The sequence below is a fragment of the Procambarus clarkii genome, chromosome 66, assembly GCF_040958095.1.
Source record: "Procambarus clarkii isolate CNS0578487 chromosome 66, FALCON_Pclarkii_2.0, whole genome shotgun sequence".
NCBI classification, from domain to species: Eukaryota; Metazoa; Arthropoda; class Malacostraca; order Decapoda; family Cambaridae; genus Procambarus; species Procambarus clarkii.
This window is the reverse complement of record NC_091215.1, coordinates 31,504,932-31,519,888: the sequence shown is the minus strand read 5'-3', so window position 1 is coordinate 31,519,888 and position 14,957 is coordinate 31,504,932. Positions and strand designations below refer to the sequence as shown.

The window sequence follows — 14,957 nt, the reverse complement described above, 5'->3', positions numbered from 1 at the left end:
TTAAAGTTTGGATGACATACAATTTATTAGTTTTATCTATATCAAATTGTTAACGTTTGAATGGCATATAAAATACTACATATGACGTATTAATCTAGCAATATACCAGGCAACAATTAACAGATGCATTATAAATTGGCCACATATAGTAGCCTACAATATATATATATATATACACACACTCTTTTCCCAGTGAATGTAGTACTCAAACACATTATATACAGGTGAGGATACAAGGTTTATAATTGTGGGGGACTGAGAGTGCACTAAAGTGAACAACAAATGTATCACCTATCCCCATCAGAGTGTACAAGAAATGTATATAATCATATCCCCAACCTACGGTGGCATCCAGTGGCGTGCGTCAGTGTGACATGCTCTCATCTAAACCACCACCATTATTCTGGGCTCATCACCCGACTAAATGGGCTATTTTACCCATTTAGAAATGAAACAAAAACAAAACCATTGACTATAATGCACACTTGTGAGTGATGGAGCAGGCGTTACCGTGCACTATCCGTATAGAACGCCTCGTGACAAGCACTAGTGGGTTGATATACTCCAGACTAACACTTGCAGAGTGACTAGTAGGTCCCCAGAGGGGGGGTTAAGGAGGGCCGTGACTCTAGTGTAGAGTGTAGAACCAACATTTACCTCTTCACATACTTCCTCCAGCTGCCCGGAACATAATGAGTTTAGTTGATCATTAATAATTTAATAGTGAATAAAGTGCGTTCTTTTGGACTTTTTTTGTGAAATACAAGAATGGATTTAAAATAAAAATGAACAAATCGATTATTATATATATAACTAAGACTTTAAACACTACACCATTTCTTCCCCGTTCCCTGAACCCGCTCTCACCACCTTTGCATATATATAATAAGGCAGGAAGAGGTCATTACATCTCGTATTACCTATCATTAGACTCGTGTTATCTGACCCCTAAGTACCTTACTAACAGGCACTGACACCAATATACACACACGAAACACTAACTTTGCCCAGATCGTCCTCGTGGTGGGTGTCAACGCCGTACTTGGGGGGTCTATCGCCAGTGAAGGAGTTGGCGTGGAGGAGCGGCTTCTTCACCCCCTGGATGTGGGACATGGAAACCTCCTTGTGTGCGGTGGTGGTGATGGCAGACGTGGTGGTGGGGATTGGCGCCATCATCGACATTGGCATCTGGCCTCCCACCAGCCCGCCACCAGACACAGTCCGTTCCTTTTTCTTGGGTCGTTCGCCATCATCAACCCGGAGGCTTGGGATGTCCAAATCTTGTTGCTGGTCTGCCAGGAGGGAAAGAAACGTGTTGATGAAACTTTCTTACCAAAACGGTGTTGCATTAAATTAATTATTTATGCAAGAAAGATGGCAGCTTTCTAAAATGTCAATACATAGCTTTAGTAAAGAATAATACATTTAAACCACTGAACGGGTATAGGAAGGTACAAATAGCCTAAGGTACTCTAACCCTTTTGAGAGGTATCTTATTGTCTCGATAAACGTACTTGAACTGAAAAGTGTATTGTGTGATTAGCGCACAAGTTGGTCTGGAAAACTGTGTAGATAAGTCTTATCATTCCACTTTCAATACCTACCAGGAATATGTGCAAAACATCTTCCTAGATAATTAACCCATTCTGTTTAGATAGTAGTTTTTGTAACTATGTGCACCATAGTACAAAGATTGCCGTTCGAAGCAATTAAATAGCAGGATTTTTTACCATTCGTTTTATAAAGTCGGAAAAATTAAGCTAAAAACACACTTAAATATTCCTAGGCCTATTATAGCACACATATGTACTATATTAGGCCTCAGATATCGTGTATTAGGCCTAGAAAGGTTAGGTTAGTTTAGTTTGTCTGTGGAACCTAAGTGGAAAATAGTTTTCCGGTTTGTCAAACTGGTCGAGGACCGGGCCGCGGGGACACTAAAGCCCTGAAATCATCTCAAGATAACTCAATAGTACCGATTACTACCTTCTAATTGCGTTGCACGTCGGTATATATACTATAGTCCTCATCGGTACTATCTTGAGGTTATCTTGAGATGATTTCGGGGCTTTAGTGTCCCTGCGGCCCGGTCCTCGACCAGGCCTCCTTTTTGTTACACACCCCCGTGAAGCAGCCCGTAGCAGCTGTCTAACTCCCAGGTACCTATTTACTGCCAAACTATTTACTATATTTACTTCCAAAATATAGCTATTTATATTCAAAATAGAGCTGCTATTTACTATAAGTACTACCAAAACAGGAGGATGGGCCGAGATATTTTAAAAAAATACAAAATAAGCCATCCTTAATCACAAATGTTTGTTTATGTTCTCACAAAGAGTAATTTGTATGTATTAAGCATTGTTCACTGGTTCAAGAAATACAAGAAGAGTTGTGTGTGTACCATCTAACAATGGCTCAATACAATTCATTTGTTTGCGAGTCCTGGTTAATGTGCCGACTAGCAACCTGTCCTCACATTTTATTTACAACAATTTTGACCGAATCGAACTCAGCGTCAGACTTTCAATGCTTTAGAAAAATTAAAACCATCTAATTATTGCCGTTTTTCTTGCACTAAGATGTTTGTTTGAGTTGCTTTTTGAGTTTTTGGTGAGCTGCCTTGCTTTTGGTTAGACAAAAGCAATATATATTAGACGCTTGTTAATGTGAGAGTGAGCTGGATCATTAAATAACACCTAACTGAACAGAGTACATCATGTATCACCCAAATACCACGCGCATGATACCACAAATAAATCACAAATATTAAAAATTAAATTGCAAATGAGACAATATCAGACAATATTATAAATTAAAATACATAATCCTACCGCTTTTCCTCTGGCTTTCCAAATCAACAATGCCAAAGTTATCAAAGGAAATTGCCAGACTACAAATAAAATATATTTATTATTTCCTTAATTTAGAAAATAATGGAGTCCCCATTCTCCAGTATGGGGGGGGGGGTAACTGGACGTGCCTCTCCCGTCTGTGGAGAATGTTTTGGTAAACAGACATCCTCAAATAAGGAAACACAGTGCAAATTGAGGACGGTTACAAGAATGAGGTTACATTCTTGCCGTTTATACTTCTACTTTAAATATTTGACCACCCGAGTAACAAATGTTCATGTAACTTGGCAAGCTTTCTCCAGATGCATACAGAATCCTCTGTAATCTAGTGGTACAGCCGTTACAGTAAACAAGAAAAAAACACAGAATTACAAACTATGACGAATTAAAACTCAAAATTGCAAGACTGATCAGTTTATGGGTTTTGAATTTGTTTAAATTTCAGGAATTTCTCCACTAAGCTCCTTAATAGTCACGAAGCAGCTTCCACCAGTCATGCTAAATGGCCGGTGAAAACGGTAAGTGTTCCAGCGTTACAAAAACAAATAGTACAGGGCAGTCGTGAGGCGGGTGACGTCATACTGTACTAGGCTTCTGAACCCCCCCCCCCCACCCCACCCGCAACCCTCTGCAAATGACGTCATATAGAAAGTACCGATCGTTATTTGTTCTTGAAAATATCATCTGCTGGTTGACTCCTGGATGTCTGTAGCGAAGGTGTGTGTGTACTCACCTAGTTCTGCTTGTGGGGGTTGAATTCCGCCTCTCAACTGTCAGTCAACTGGTATACAGATTCCTGAGCCTACTGGGTTCTATCATATCTACACTTGAAACTGTGTATGGAGTCTAGACGCCTCCACCACATCACTGCCTAATGCATTCCATCTGTTAACTACTCTGACACTGAAAAAATTCTTTCTAACGTCTCTGTGGCTCATTTGGGTACTAAGTTTCCACCTGTGTCCCCTTGTTCGTGTTCCGCCCGTGCTAAATGAGTTTGTCTTTGTCCACCCTGTCAATTCCGCTGAGAATTTTGTAGGTGATTATCATGTACTCCCCTTACTCTTCTGTTTTCCAGGGACGTGAGGTTTAGCTCCTTCATCCTTTCCTCATAGCTCATGTCTCTCAGTTCCGGGAAGAGTCGGGTGGCATACCGCTGATTCTTCTCTAACATTGTCTTGTGTTTAACTAGATATGGACTCAAGGCTGAAGCTGCATATTCCAGGATTGGTCTGACATAAGTGGCATACAGGGTCTTGAACGATTCCTTACACAAGTTTCTAAAGGCAGTCCTTATGTTGGCCAATCTAGCATATGCCACTGATGATATCCTTTTGATGTGGGCCTCTGGGGGACAAGTTCGGTGTGATATCAACCCCCAGATTTTTCTCTTGACTCTTGCAGGATTTCACCTCTTTCAAGTGTGTGTGTGTGTGTGTGTGTGTGTGTGTGTGTGTGTGTGTGTGTGTGTGTGTGTGTGTGTGTGTGTGTGTGTGTGTGTGTGTGTACTCACCTAGTTGTACTCACCTAGTTGTGTTTGCGGGGGTTGAGCTCTGGCTCTTTGGTCCCGCCTCTCAACCGTCAATCAACAGGTGTAAAGATTCATGAGCCTATCGGGCTCTGTCATATCTACAATTGAAACTGTGTATGGAGTCAGCCTCCACCACATCACTTCCTAATGCATTCCATTTGTCAACCACTCTGACACTAAAAAAGTTCTTTCTAATATCTCTGTGGCTCATTTGGGCACTCAGTTTCCACCTGTGTCCCCTTGTGCGTGTTCCCTTTGTGTTAAATAGACTGTCTTTATCTACCCTATCAATCCCCTTCAGAATCTTGAATGTGGTGATCATGTCCCCCCTAACTCTTCTGTCTTCCAGCGAAGTGAGGTTTAATTCCCGTAGTCTCTCCTCGTAGCTCATACCTCTCAGCTCGGGTACTAGTTTGGTGGCAAACCTTTGAACCTTTTCCAGTTTAGTCTTATCCTTGACTAGATATGGACTCCATGCTGGGGCTGCATACTCCAGGATTGGCCTGACATATGTGGTATACAAAGTTCTGAATGATTCTTTACACAAGTTTCTGAATGCCGTTCGTATGTTGGCCAGCCTGGCATATGCCGCTGATGTTATCCGCTTGATATGTGCTGCAGGAGACAGGTCTGGCGTGATATCAACCCCCAAGTCTTTTTCCTTCTCTGACTCCTGAAGAATTTCCTCTCCCAGATGATACCTTGTATCTGGCCTCCTGCTCCCTACACCTATCTTCATTACATTACATTTGGTTGGGTTAAACTCTAACAACCATTTGTTCGACCATTCCTTCAGCTTGTCTAGGTCTTCTTGAAGCCTCAAACAGTCCTCTTCTGTTTTAATCCTTCTCATAATTTTAGCATCGTCCGCAAACATGTGAGAAATGAATCGATACCCTCCGGGAGATCATTTACATATATCAGAAACAAGATAGGACCGAGTACAGAGCCCTGTGGGACTCCACTGGTGACTTCACGCCAATCGGAGGTCTCACCCCTCACCGTAACTCTCTGCTTCCTATTGCTTAGATACTCCCTTATCCACTGGAGCACCTTACCAGCTACACCTGCCTGTCTCTCCAGCTTATGTACCAGCCTCTTATGCGGTACTGTGTCAAAGGCTTTCCGACAATCCAAGAAAATGCAGTCCGCCCAGCCCTCTCTTTCTTGCTTAATCTGTGTCACCTGATCGTAGAATTCTATCAAGCCTGTAAGGCAAGATTTACCCTCCCTGAATCCATGTTGGCGATTTGTCACGAAGTCCCTTCTCTCCAGATGTGTTACCAGGTTTTTTCTCACGATCTTCTCCATCACCTTGCATGGTATACAAGTCAAGGACACTGGCCTGTAGTTCAGTGCCTCTTGTCTGTCGCCCTTTTTGTATATTGGGACCACATTCGCCGTCTTCCATATTTCTGGTAGGTCTCCCGTCTCTAGTGACTTACTATACACTATGGAGAGTGGCAGGCAAAGTGCCTCTACACACTCTTTCAGTACCCATGGTGAGATCCCATCTGGACCAACAGCCTTTCTAACATCCAGATCCAGCAGGTGTCTCTTGACCTCCTCTCTCGTAATTTCGAACTCCTCCAAGGCCGCCTGGTTTACCTCCCTTTCTCCTAGCACAGTGACCTCACCTTGTTCTATTGTGAAGACCTCCTGGAACCTCTTGTTGAGTTCCTCACACACCTCTCTGTCATTCTCTGTATACCTGTCCTCGCCTGTTCTAAGTTTCAATACCTGTTCTTTCACTGTTGTTTTCCTTCTGATGTGACTGTGGAGTAGCTTTGGTTCGGTCTTGGCTTTGTTTGCTATATCATTTTCAAAATTTTTCTCTGCTTCTCTTCTCACCCTGACGTACTCATTCCTGGTTCTCTGGTATCTCTCTCTGCTTTCTGGTGTTCTGTTATTCCGGAAGTTCCTCCACGCCTTTTTGTTCAGTTTCTTCGCTTCCATACATGCCCTATTATACCATGGATTCTTCTGTTGCTTCTCGGATTTTTCCCTTTGGGCCGGGATGAACCTGTTTACTGCCTCCTGACACTTTTGGGTAACATAGTCCATCATACCCTGTACAGACTTGTCTCTGAGGTCTGTGTCCCAAGGTATTTCACTTAGGAAACTTCTCATCTGTTCATAATTCCCCTTTCGGTATGCCAGCCTTTTGATTCCTAGTTCTTTTTGGGGGGAGATAAGTCCTAGCTCTACCAGGTACTCAAAGTTCAATACACTGTGGTCACTCATTCCCAAGGGCGCTTCCATCTTAACTTCCCTTATATCCCATTCATTTAGGGTAAATATCAAATCAAGCATTGCTGGTTCATCTTCTCCTCTCATTCTTGTTGGTTCTTTGGTGTGCTGGCTTAGAAAGTTTCTTGTTGCCACATCCAGCAGCTTAGCTCTCCATGTTTCTGGTCCTCCATGCGGGTCTCTGTTCTTCCAATCTATCTTCCCATGGTTGAAGTCTCCCATAATTAGTAGTCCAGATCCATTCCTGCTAGCAACAGAAGCTGCTCTTTCTATTATGTTAATGGTGGCCATGTTGTTTCTATCATATTCCTGTCTAGGTCTTCTGTCATTTGGTGGTGGATTATATATGACTGCGACTATAATTTTTTTCCCTCCATTTGTTACAGTACCTGCTATGTAGTCACTGAAACCTTCGCAGCCCTGAATATCCATCTCCTCAAAATCCCAGCCTTGTCTTACCAGCAGAGCTACACCACCCCCACCTCTTCCTTCCCTCTCTTTCCTCATAACATAATAGTCCTGTGGGAACACTGCATTTGTTATCGTTTTCGTGATCTTTGTTTCTGTGAGGGCTATTATGTCTGGGTTTTCCTCTAGTACCAGTTCTCCAAGCTCATTTGCTTTATTTGTAATTCCATCTATGTTTGTGTACATCGCTTTGAGGCTTTGTGTGTACTCACCTAATTGTACTCACCTAATTGTGCTTGCGGGGGTTGAGCTCTGGCTCTTTGGTCCCGCCTCTCAACCGTCAATCAACTGGTGTACAGATTCCTGAGCCTATTGGGCTCTATCATATCTACATTTGAAACTGTGAATGGAGTCAGCCTCCACCACATCACTTCCTAATGCATTCCATTTGCTAACTACTCTGACACTGAAAAAGTTCTTTCTAACGTCTCTGTGGCTCATTTGGGTACTCAGCTTCCACCTGTGTCCCCTTGTTCGCGTCCCACCAGTGTTGAAAAGTTCATCCTTGTTTACCCGGTCGATTCCCCTGAGGATTTTGTAGGTTGTGATCATGTCCCCCCTTACTCTTCTGTCTTCCAGTGTCGTGAGGTGCATTTCCCGCAGCCTTTCCTCATAACTCATGCCTCTTAGTTCTGGGACTAGTCTAGTAGCATACCTTTGGACTTTTTCCAGCTTCGTCTTGTGCTTGACAAGGTACGGGCTCCATGCTGGGGCCGCATACTCCAGGATTGGTCTTACATATGTGGTGTACAAGATTCTGAATGATTCCTTACACAGGTTCCTGAACGCCGTTCTGATGTTAGCCAGCCTCGCATATGCCGCAGACGTTATTCTCTTTATGTGGGCTTCAGGAGACAGGTTTGGTGTGATATCAACTCCTAGATCTTTCTCTCTGTCTGTTTCATTAAGTACTTCATCTCCTATTCTGTATCCTGTGCCTGGCCTCCTGTTTCCACTGCCTAGTTTCATTACTTTGCATTTACTCGGGTTGAACCTCAACAGCCATTTGTTGGACCATTCACTCAGTCTATCCAGGTCATCTTGTAGCCTCCTACTATCATCCTCTGTTTCAATCCTCCTCATAATTTTTGCATCGTCGGCAAACATTGAGAGGAACGAATCTATACCCTCTGGGAGATCATTTACATATACCAGAAACAGTATAGGTCCAAGGACTGACCCCTGCGGGACTCCACTTGTGACGTCTCGCCAATCTGAGACCTCACCCCTCACACAGACTCACACAGACTCCCCTCACACTGTGTGTGTGTGTGTGTGTATTCACCTAGTTGTATTCAGGTAGTTGTGTTTGCGGGGGTTGAGCTTTGCTCTTTCGGCCCGCCTCTCAACTGTCAATCAACTGTTTACTAACTACTATTTTTTTTTCCACACCACACACACACCAGGAAGCAGCCCGTGACAGCTGACTAACTCCCAGGTACCTATTTACTGCTAGGTAACAGAGGCATTCAGGGTGAAAGAAACTTTGCCCGTTTGTTTCTGCCTGGTGCGGAAATCGAACCCGCGCCACAGAATTACGAGTCCTGCGCGCTATCCACCAGGCCCCCTGTGTGTGTGGGGGAGGGGGAGTGAGTGAAGAGGATGGGGGGGGGGTAAAGCTAAGTTTGTAGGTGTGTGTGCGTGTGTGTATCTGTGGGAGTAGGCAGGGTGTGTTTGTAGTCATGTATGGGGGGGGGGGGTGCGTACTTACCTACCACCTCTCTTTGGTTGACTATTCAATAAATCCCTTCACTACATACTGATCTCTAACCCTGTCCATGGAAGACAAAATAAAATGCACATGTGCGGGTTAGCATTATGAATGTGTGGCCACGTCTGTCTACAAAAACAAAGTGACTTTATTAAACAAAGTCCACCACATGAGTAATGGTGACACAAGAGTGATTGTGATGGGTGGTGGAACAGTGAACTAGAGTGGCAGCACAACACCGCAGTAGTGATGGTGACAGTAGTGATTTAAGTAGGGGGTCTAGCTAGCTCTTAATGGCCCCCCCGCTTAGTAGCCTCGCTATATCTGCTGCCTTATATTTTGAACTATTGAAAATCTTATATTTTCTGACATTTGCATTTGTCGAATCTGGGCTTAAAACTGTGGATAGAAGTGGCTTCCATAACTGCTCCTCTCTGAGCATTCCCGCGTGTTGACCAACCATAGGTTAATTCTTGTATCTTGTACATTTCTGCGGCTTATTTGCATTTCCAAATTCCACTTATATCCTCTCGACTCACTTCTCTCTCTTTCTCTTCAGAGGATGGTCTTGTTAACTTTGTCAACTCCTCTCAGTATCTTCAATGTTGCAATCATGTCCTCTCTCTTCCCGGGGTTGTGGTGATCTAGTTTTAATAATCTATCCACATAGCCGGGGTCTTTAGCTCGGTCAATAATCTTGCTGCAAACCCTTAACCTTTACAACAAAATTATTGCCAGAGCTAACGAGAGGGAGAGAGAGAGTACTCACCTAGTTCTGCTTGCGGGGGTTGAGCTCTGGCTCTTTGGTCCAGCCTATTACCCAATGTGTGTACTCACCTAATTGTGCTTGCGGGGGTTGAGCTCTGGCTCTTTGGTCCCGCCTCTCAACCGTCAATCAACAGGTGTACAGGTTCCTGAGCCTATTGGGCTCTATCATATCTACACTTGAAACTGTATATGGAGTCAGCCTCCACCACATCACTTCCTAATGCATTCCATTTGTCAACCACTCTGACACTAAAAAAGTTCTTTCCAATATCTCTGAGTTCTAATATCTGTGTGTGTGTGTGCGTGTGTGTGTGTGTGTGTGTGTGTGTGTGTGTGTGTGTGTGTGTAATTACCTAAGTGTAGTTACAGGATGAGAGCTACGCTCGTGGTGTCCCGTCTTCCCAGCACTCTTTGTCATATAACGCTTTGAAACTACTGACGGTCTTGGCCTCCACCACCTTCTCACTTAACTTGTTCCAACCGTCTACCACTCTATTTGCGAAGGTGAATTTTCTTATATTTCTTCGGCATCTGTGTTTAGCTAGTTTAAATCTATGGCCTCTTGTTCTTGAAGTTCCAGGTCTCAGGAAGTCTTCCCTGTCGATTTTATCAATTCCTGTTACTATTTTGTACGTAGTGATCATATCACCTCTTTTTCTTCTGTCTTCTAGTTTTGGCATATTTAATGCTTCTAACCTCTCCTCGTAGCTCTTGCCCTTCAGTTCTGGGAGCCACTTAGTAGCATGTCTTTGCACCTTTTCCAGTTTGTTGATGTGCTTCTTAAGATATGGGCACCACACAACAGCTGCATATTCTAGCTTTGGCCTAACAAAAGTCATGAACAACTTCTTTAGTATATCGCCATCCATGTATTTAAATGCAATTCTGAAGTTAGAAAGCATTGCATAGGCTCCTTGCACAATATTCTTAATGTGGTCCTCAGGTGATAGTTTTCTATCTAGAACCACTCCTAGATCTCTTTCTTTATCAGAATTCTTTAAAGATTTCTCACATAATATATAGGTTGTGTGGGGTCTATGTTCTCCTATTCCACATTCCATAACATGACATTTATTAACATTAAATTCCATTTGCCAAGTGGTGCTCCATATACTTATTTTGTCCAGGTCTTCTTGAAGGGCATGACAATCATCTAAATTTCTTATCCTTCCTATTATCTTAGCATCATCAGCAAACATGTTCATATAATTCTGTATACCAACTGGTAGATCATTTATGTACACAATAAACATCACTGGTGCAAGAACTGAACCCTGTGGTACTCCACTTGTGACATTTCTCCATTCCGATACATTGCCTCTGATTACTGCCCTCATTTTTCTATCAGTCAGAAAATTTTTCATCCATGATAGAAGCTTACCTGTCACCCCTCCAATATTTTCCAGTTTCCAGAACAACCTCTTATGTGGAACTCTGTCGAAAGCCTTTTTTAGGTCCAGATAGATGCAGTCAACCCAGCCATCTCTTTCCTGTAATATCTCTGTGGCCCGATCATAGAAACTGAGTAAATTCGATACACAGGATCTTCCTGATCGAAAACCATACTGTCTGTCTGATATTATATCATTTCTCTCCAGGTGTTCTACCCATTTAGTTTTGATTAGCTTTTCCAATACTTTCACTATTACACTTGTCAATGATACAGGTCTATAATTGAGGGGGTCTTCCCTGCTGCCACTTTTGTAGATTGGAACTATGTTAGCCTGTTTCCACACGTCTGCTACGATTCCTGTACACAGGGATGCCTGAAAGATCAGGTGAAGTGGAATGCTGAGCTCAGATGCACATTCTCTCAGAACCCATGGTGAAACGCCATCTGGGCCAGCTGCTTTGTTCCTCCCGAGCTCCTTTAGCATATTTTCCACTTCATCTCTAGACACCTCTATCCGCTCTATGTTGTTCTCTGGAATTCTTATTGTGTCTGGTTCTCTGAAGATTTCATTTTGTACAAACACACTTTGGAACTTTTCATTTAATGTTTCACACATTTCCTTTTCATTTTCCGTGAATCTGTTTCCCATTTTCAACCTCTGGATATTATCCTTTACCTGCAATTTGTTGTTTATGAATTTGTAGAATAGGCCCGGTTCTGTTTTACATTTATCTGCTATCCCTTTTTCAAAATTTCTTTCTGCCTCTCTCCTTACTGCTGTATAATTGTTTCTCGCATCTTTGTATCGCTGGTATGTTTGGGGGTTTGGCCTCTTCCTATACTGATTCCATTTTTGTGTCTTTTGGTCTCTTGCCCTCTCACAATTTCTGTCGAACCAATCCTGTTTTTTGGTCCTGCATCTCTGTTTTGGTATGAATGTTTGTGTGCCTTCCTCGTATAGTTTTAAAAATTTGGCATACATTTCATTTACTTCCCTGCCTAGCAACAATTCTGTCCAATTACACTCATTAAAAAAATTTCGAAGTTCCCCATAGTTGCCTCTCTTTAAATCGAGTTTATCAACTGTTTCAATGTCCCCATTTTCTTCTAGATGATATCTTAAAGCATATTTAATGTCTAACAGGACGTGATCACTCTTTCCCAAGGGAGGAAGGTACTGGATGTCAAAAATCTCTTCTTCTTTCCTGGTGAATACTAGATCCAGTACTGACGGTATATCTCCTTCCCTCATTCTTGTGGCTTGCTTTATGTGTTGATACAAGAATGTCTCCAGAATGAGGTTCACAAATCTGCATGTCCAAAAGTCCTCCGTTCTTGCTTCATAGGCCTCCCAGTCTATTGCTCTAAAGTTGAAGTCCCCCAGTATCAACAGTCGTGATTTATCTTTATCTGCTTGTACAATAATATCTCTCATGACCATTATGAGGCCCTCTCGTTTGTCATCCAGTTCTTCCTTTGTCCACGTGTTGCTTGCTGGTGGGCTGTAGGTATTTACAATTATCAGGTTATCATCCTGATTCCAGACCTGCAATGCCATTATGTCAATATCTCGAGGGTTTTCAAATATTAACTCTTTTGCCTTCAGGTGTTTTTTCACCAGTACAGCCACTCCTCCTCCCTTCCTAGTTTTCCTGTCACGTCTCCAAACTGAGTAGCCTCTTGGGAATATGACTTCATTTATTATATTTCCTTCAAGTTTCGTTTCTGATAATGCAACAATATCTGGGACCCTAAGCTGGATTATATCTTGCAACTCCAAAGTTTTTGACCTCACTCCATCTATGTTGGTATATACAATTTTCAGGAACATGTTCCCTTTTCCTTTGCTCTTTACTCCCCCTTCCACTACTGATCTTGTTGCTTTGTTTTTATGTACCATTTCACAAGCTTTCCAGTCCCTGTCACTTTGTAAAAAAAAGAATTTCTGTCTTCTTCATTTCTATCCCCATGTGTGTGTGTGTGTGTGTGTGTGCGCGCGCGTGCGTGCGTGGGTGCGTGTGTGTGTGTGTGTGTGTGTGTGTGTGTGTGTGTGTGTGTGTGTGTGTGTGTGTGTGTGTGTGTGTGTGTGTGTGTGTGTGTGTGTGCGTGTGTGCTTGCTTGCTTGCTTCAATAGAGTGCGTGTGTGCGCATACCTCGTCAGGTCAATATTATCCAAGTTACTACTAACAACTCCCTAAGATGTGAACAACATTGAGCCACGCTGGCCCATGTACTCCCCCCCCCCACCTAGACGACTCCCAAGCCCCGCCAACATTGACCTTCCCCGCCCTCATCAACCACGGTCAATGCTGACACAATCACCACATTTGCTCTTTAACTATTGCCATATACGCGCTTCTCGTGACGTCACTGCATTGTTTACACTCTCAAAGCGACCTTTCCTTTCAGTTATAGCACCGCTCTTGTGCCAGGTAACTCCACTACGGGTTCACCATGGCCCGTGCTACTTGCCCCGCTCCTGTGCTAGGTAAGTCCACTACGGGCTTACCATAGCCCGTGCTACTTGCCCCGCTCCTGTGCTAGGTAAGTCCACTACGGGCTTACCATAGCCCGTGCTACTTGCCCCGCTCCTGTGCTAGGTAAGTCCACTACGGGCTTACCATGGCCCGTGCTACTTGCCCCGCTCCTGTGCCAGGTAAGTCCACTACGGGCTTACCATAGCCCGTGCTACTTGCCCCGCTCCTGTGCCAGGTAAGTCCACTACGGGCTTACCATGGCCCGTGCTACTTGCCCCGCTCCTGTGCCAGGTAAGTCCACTACGGGCTTACCATAGCCCGTGCTACTTGCCCCGCTCCTGTGCCAGGTAAGTCCACTACGGGCTCACCATAGCCCGTGCTACTTGCCCCGCTCCTGTGCCAGGTAAGTCCACTACGGGCTCACCATAGCCCGTGCTATTTGCCCCGCTCCTGTGCCAGGTAAGTTACGGGCTCACCATAGCCCGTGCTACTTGCCCCGCTCCTGTGCCAGGTAAGTTACGGGCTCACCATAGCCCGTGCTACTTGGAACTTTTCAGAGTAGCTGAATCTATAACAACAACCACCTTTCCTTGGTCCCATCGTCACTTGGGCTGGACGGTAGAGCCACGGTCATGCAGGTCCGGCGTTCAATCCCCCGACCGTCCAAGTGGTTGGGGCACCATTCCCTTACTTCCCATCCATTACCAAATCCTGATCCCTTCCGAGTGTTTTATGGTCGTAATGCTTTGTGCTTTCTCATAATAATTACCTTATATTGCTTCCATCGTCCAAACACGAGATGAGGGACGTAACAATTTGATGGAACAGTGTCTCTCTCTCTCTCTAGCAACGTTGGAAACTGAAGGGACGCAGGGTAATAAGACGAAACCACTAAGCCATATCTTGAGACGATTGATTGATTTGAGATGATTTCGGGGCGTTAGTGTCCCCGCGGCCCGGTCCTCGTCCAGGCCTCCACCCCCAGGAAGCAGCCCGTGACAGCTGACGAACACCCAGGTACCTATTTTACTGCTAGGTAACAGGGGCATAGGGTGAAAGAAACTCTGCCCATTGTTTCTCACCGGCGCCCGGGATCGAACCCGGGACCACAGGATCACAAGTCCAGGGTGCTGTCCGCTTGGCTCCCTTAGTGATTAGTTGATTAGATTAGTGGCCATAGTGATTATATTGCAGGAAATTATTGAATGGAATGCCAGAACCTAAGCTGTTGTTTTTAACAGGTGCGGATGAGTTATCCCTGGATTAGTAAGTAATTATCAATAGAAGGCACCAAACCGGGAAGGCTATGTAGCACCATATCCCTGGATTAGGTTGTGGCATGTTAGGTTCGACGGCCTCTTTGAGTTGGCTTGGTATGACACAGTATCCTCCAGTATACTGGAGTATACACAGTACAGGTATGACACAGTATCCTCCAGTATACTGGAGTATACACAGTACAGGTATGACACAGTATCCTCCAGTATACTGGAGTATACACAGT

The 14,957-nt window shown here is 44.0% G+C and overlaps 1 protein-coding gene across 2 annotated transcripts in view; it reads right to left on the bottom strand.

The window, feature by feature from the left end:
* dnc (phosphodiesterase dunce) overlaps nt 1-14,957 on the bottom strand; it is a gene marked incomplete in the record, with an annotated part of 535,642 nt that overhangs the window by 12,910 nt on the left and 507,775 nt on the right. For both annotated transcript variants that reach the window (XM_069310042.1, XM_069310041.1), the window contains 1 exon segment: nt 1,003-1,292. In XM_069310042.1, coding sequence (XP_069166143.1) covers nt 1,003-1,292 — 290 coding nt within the window.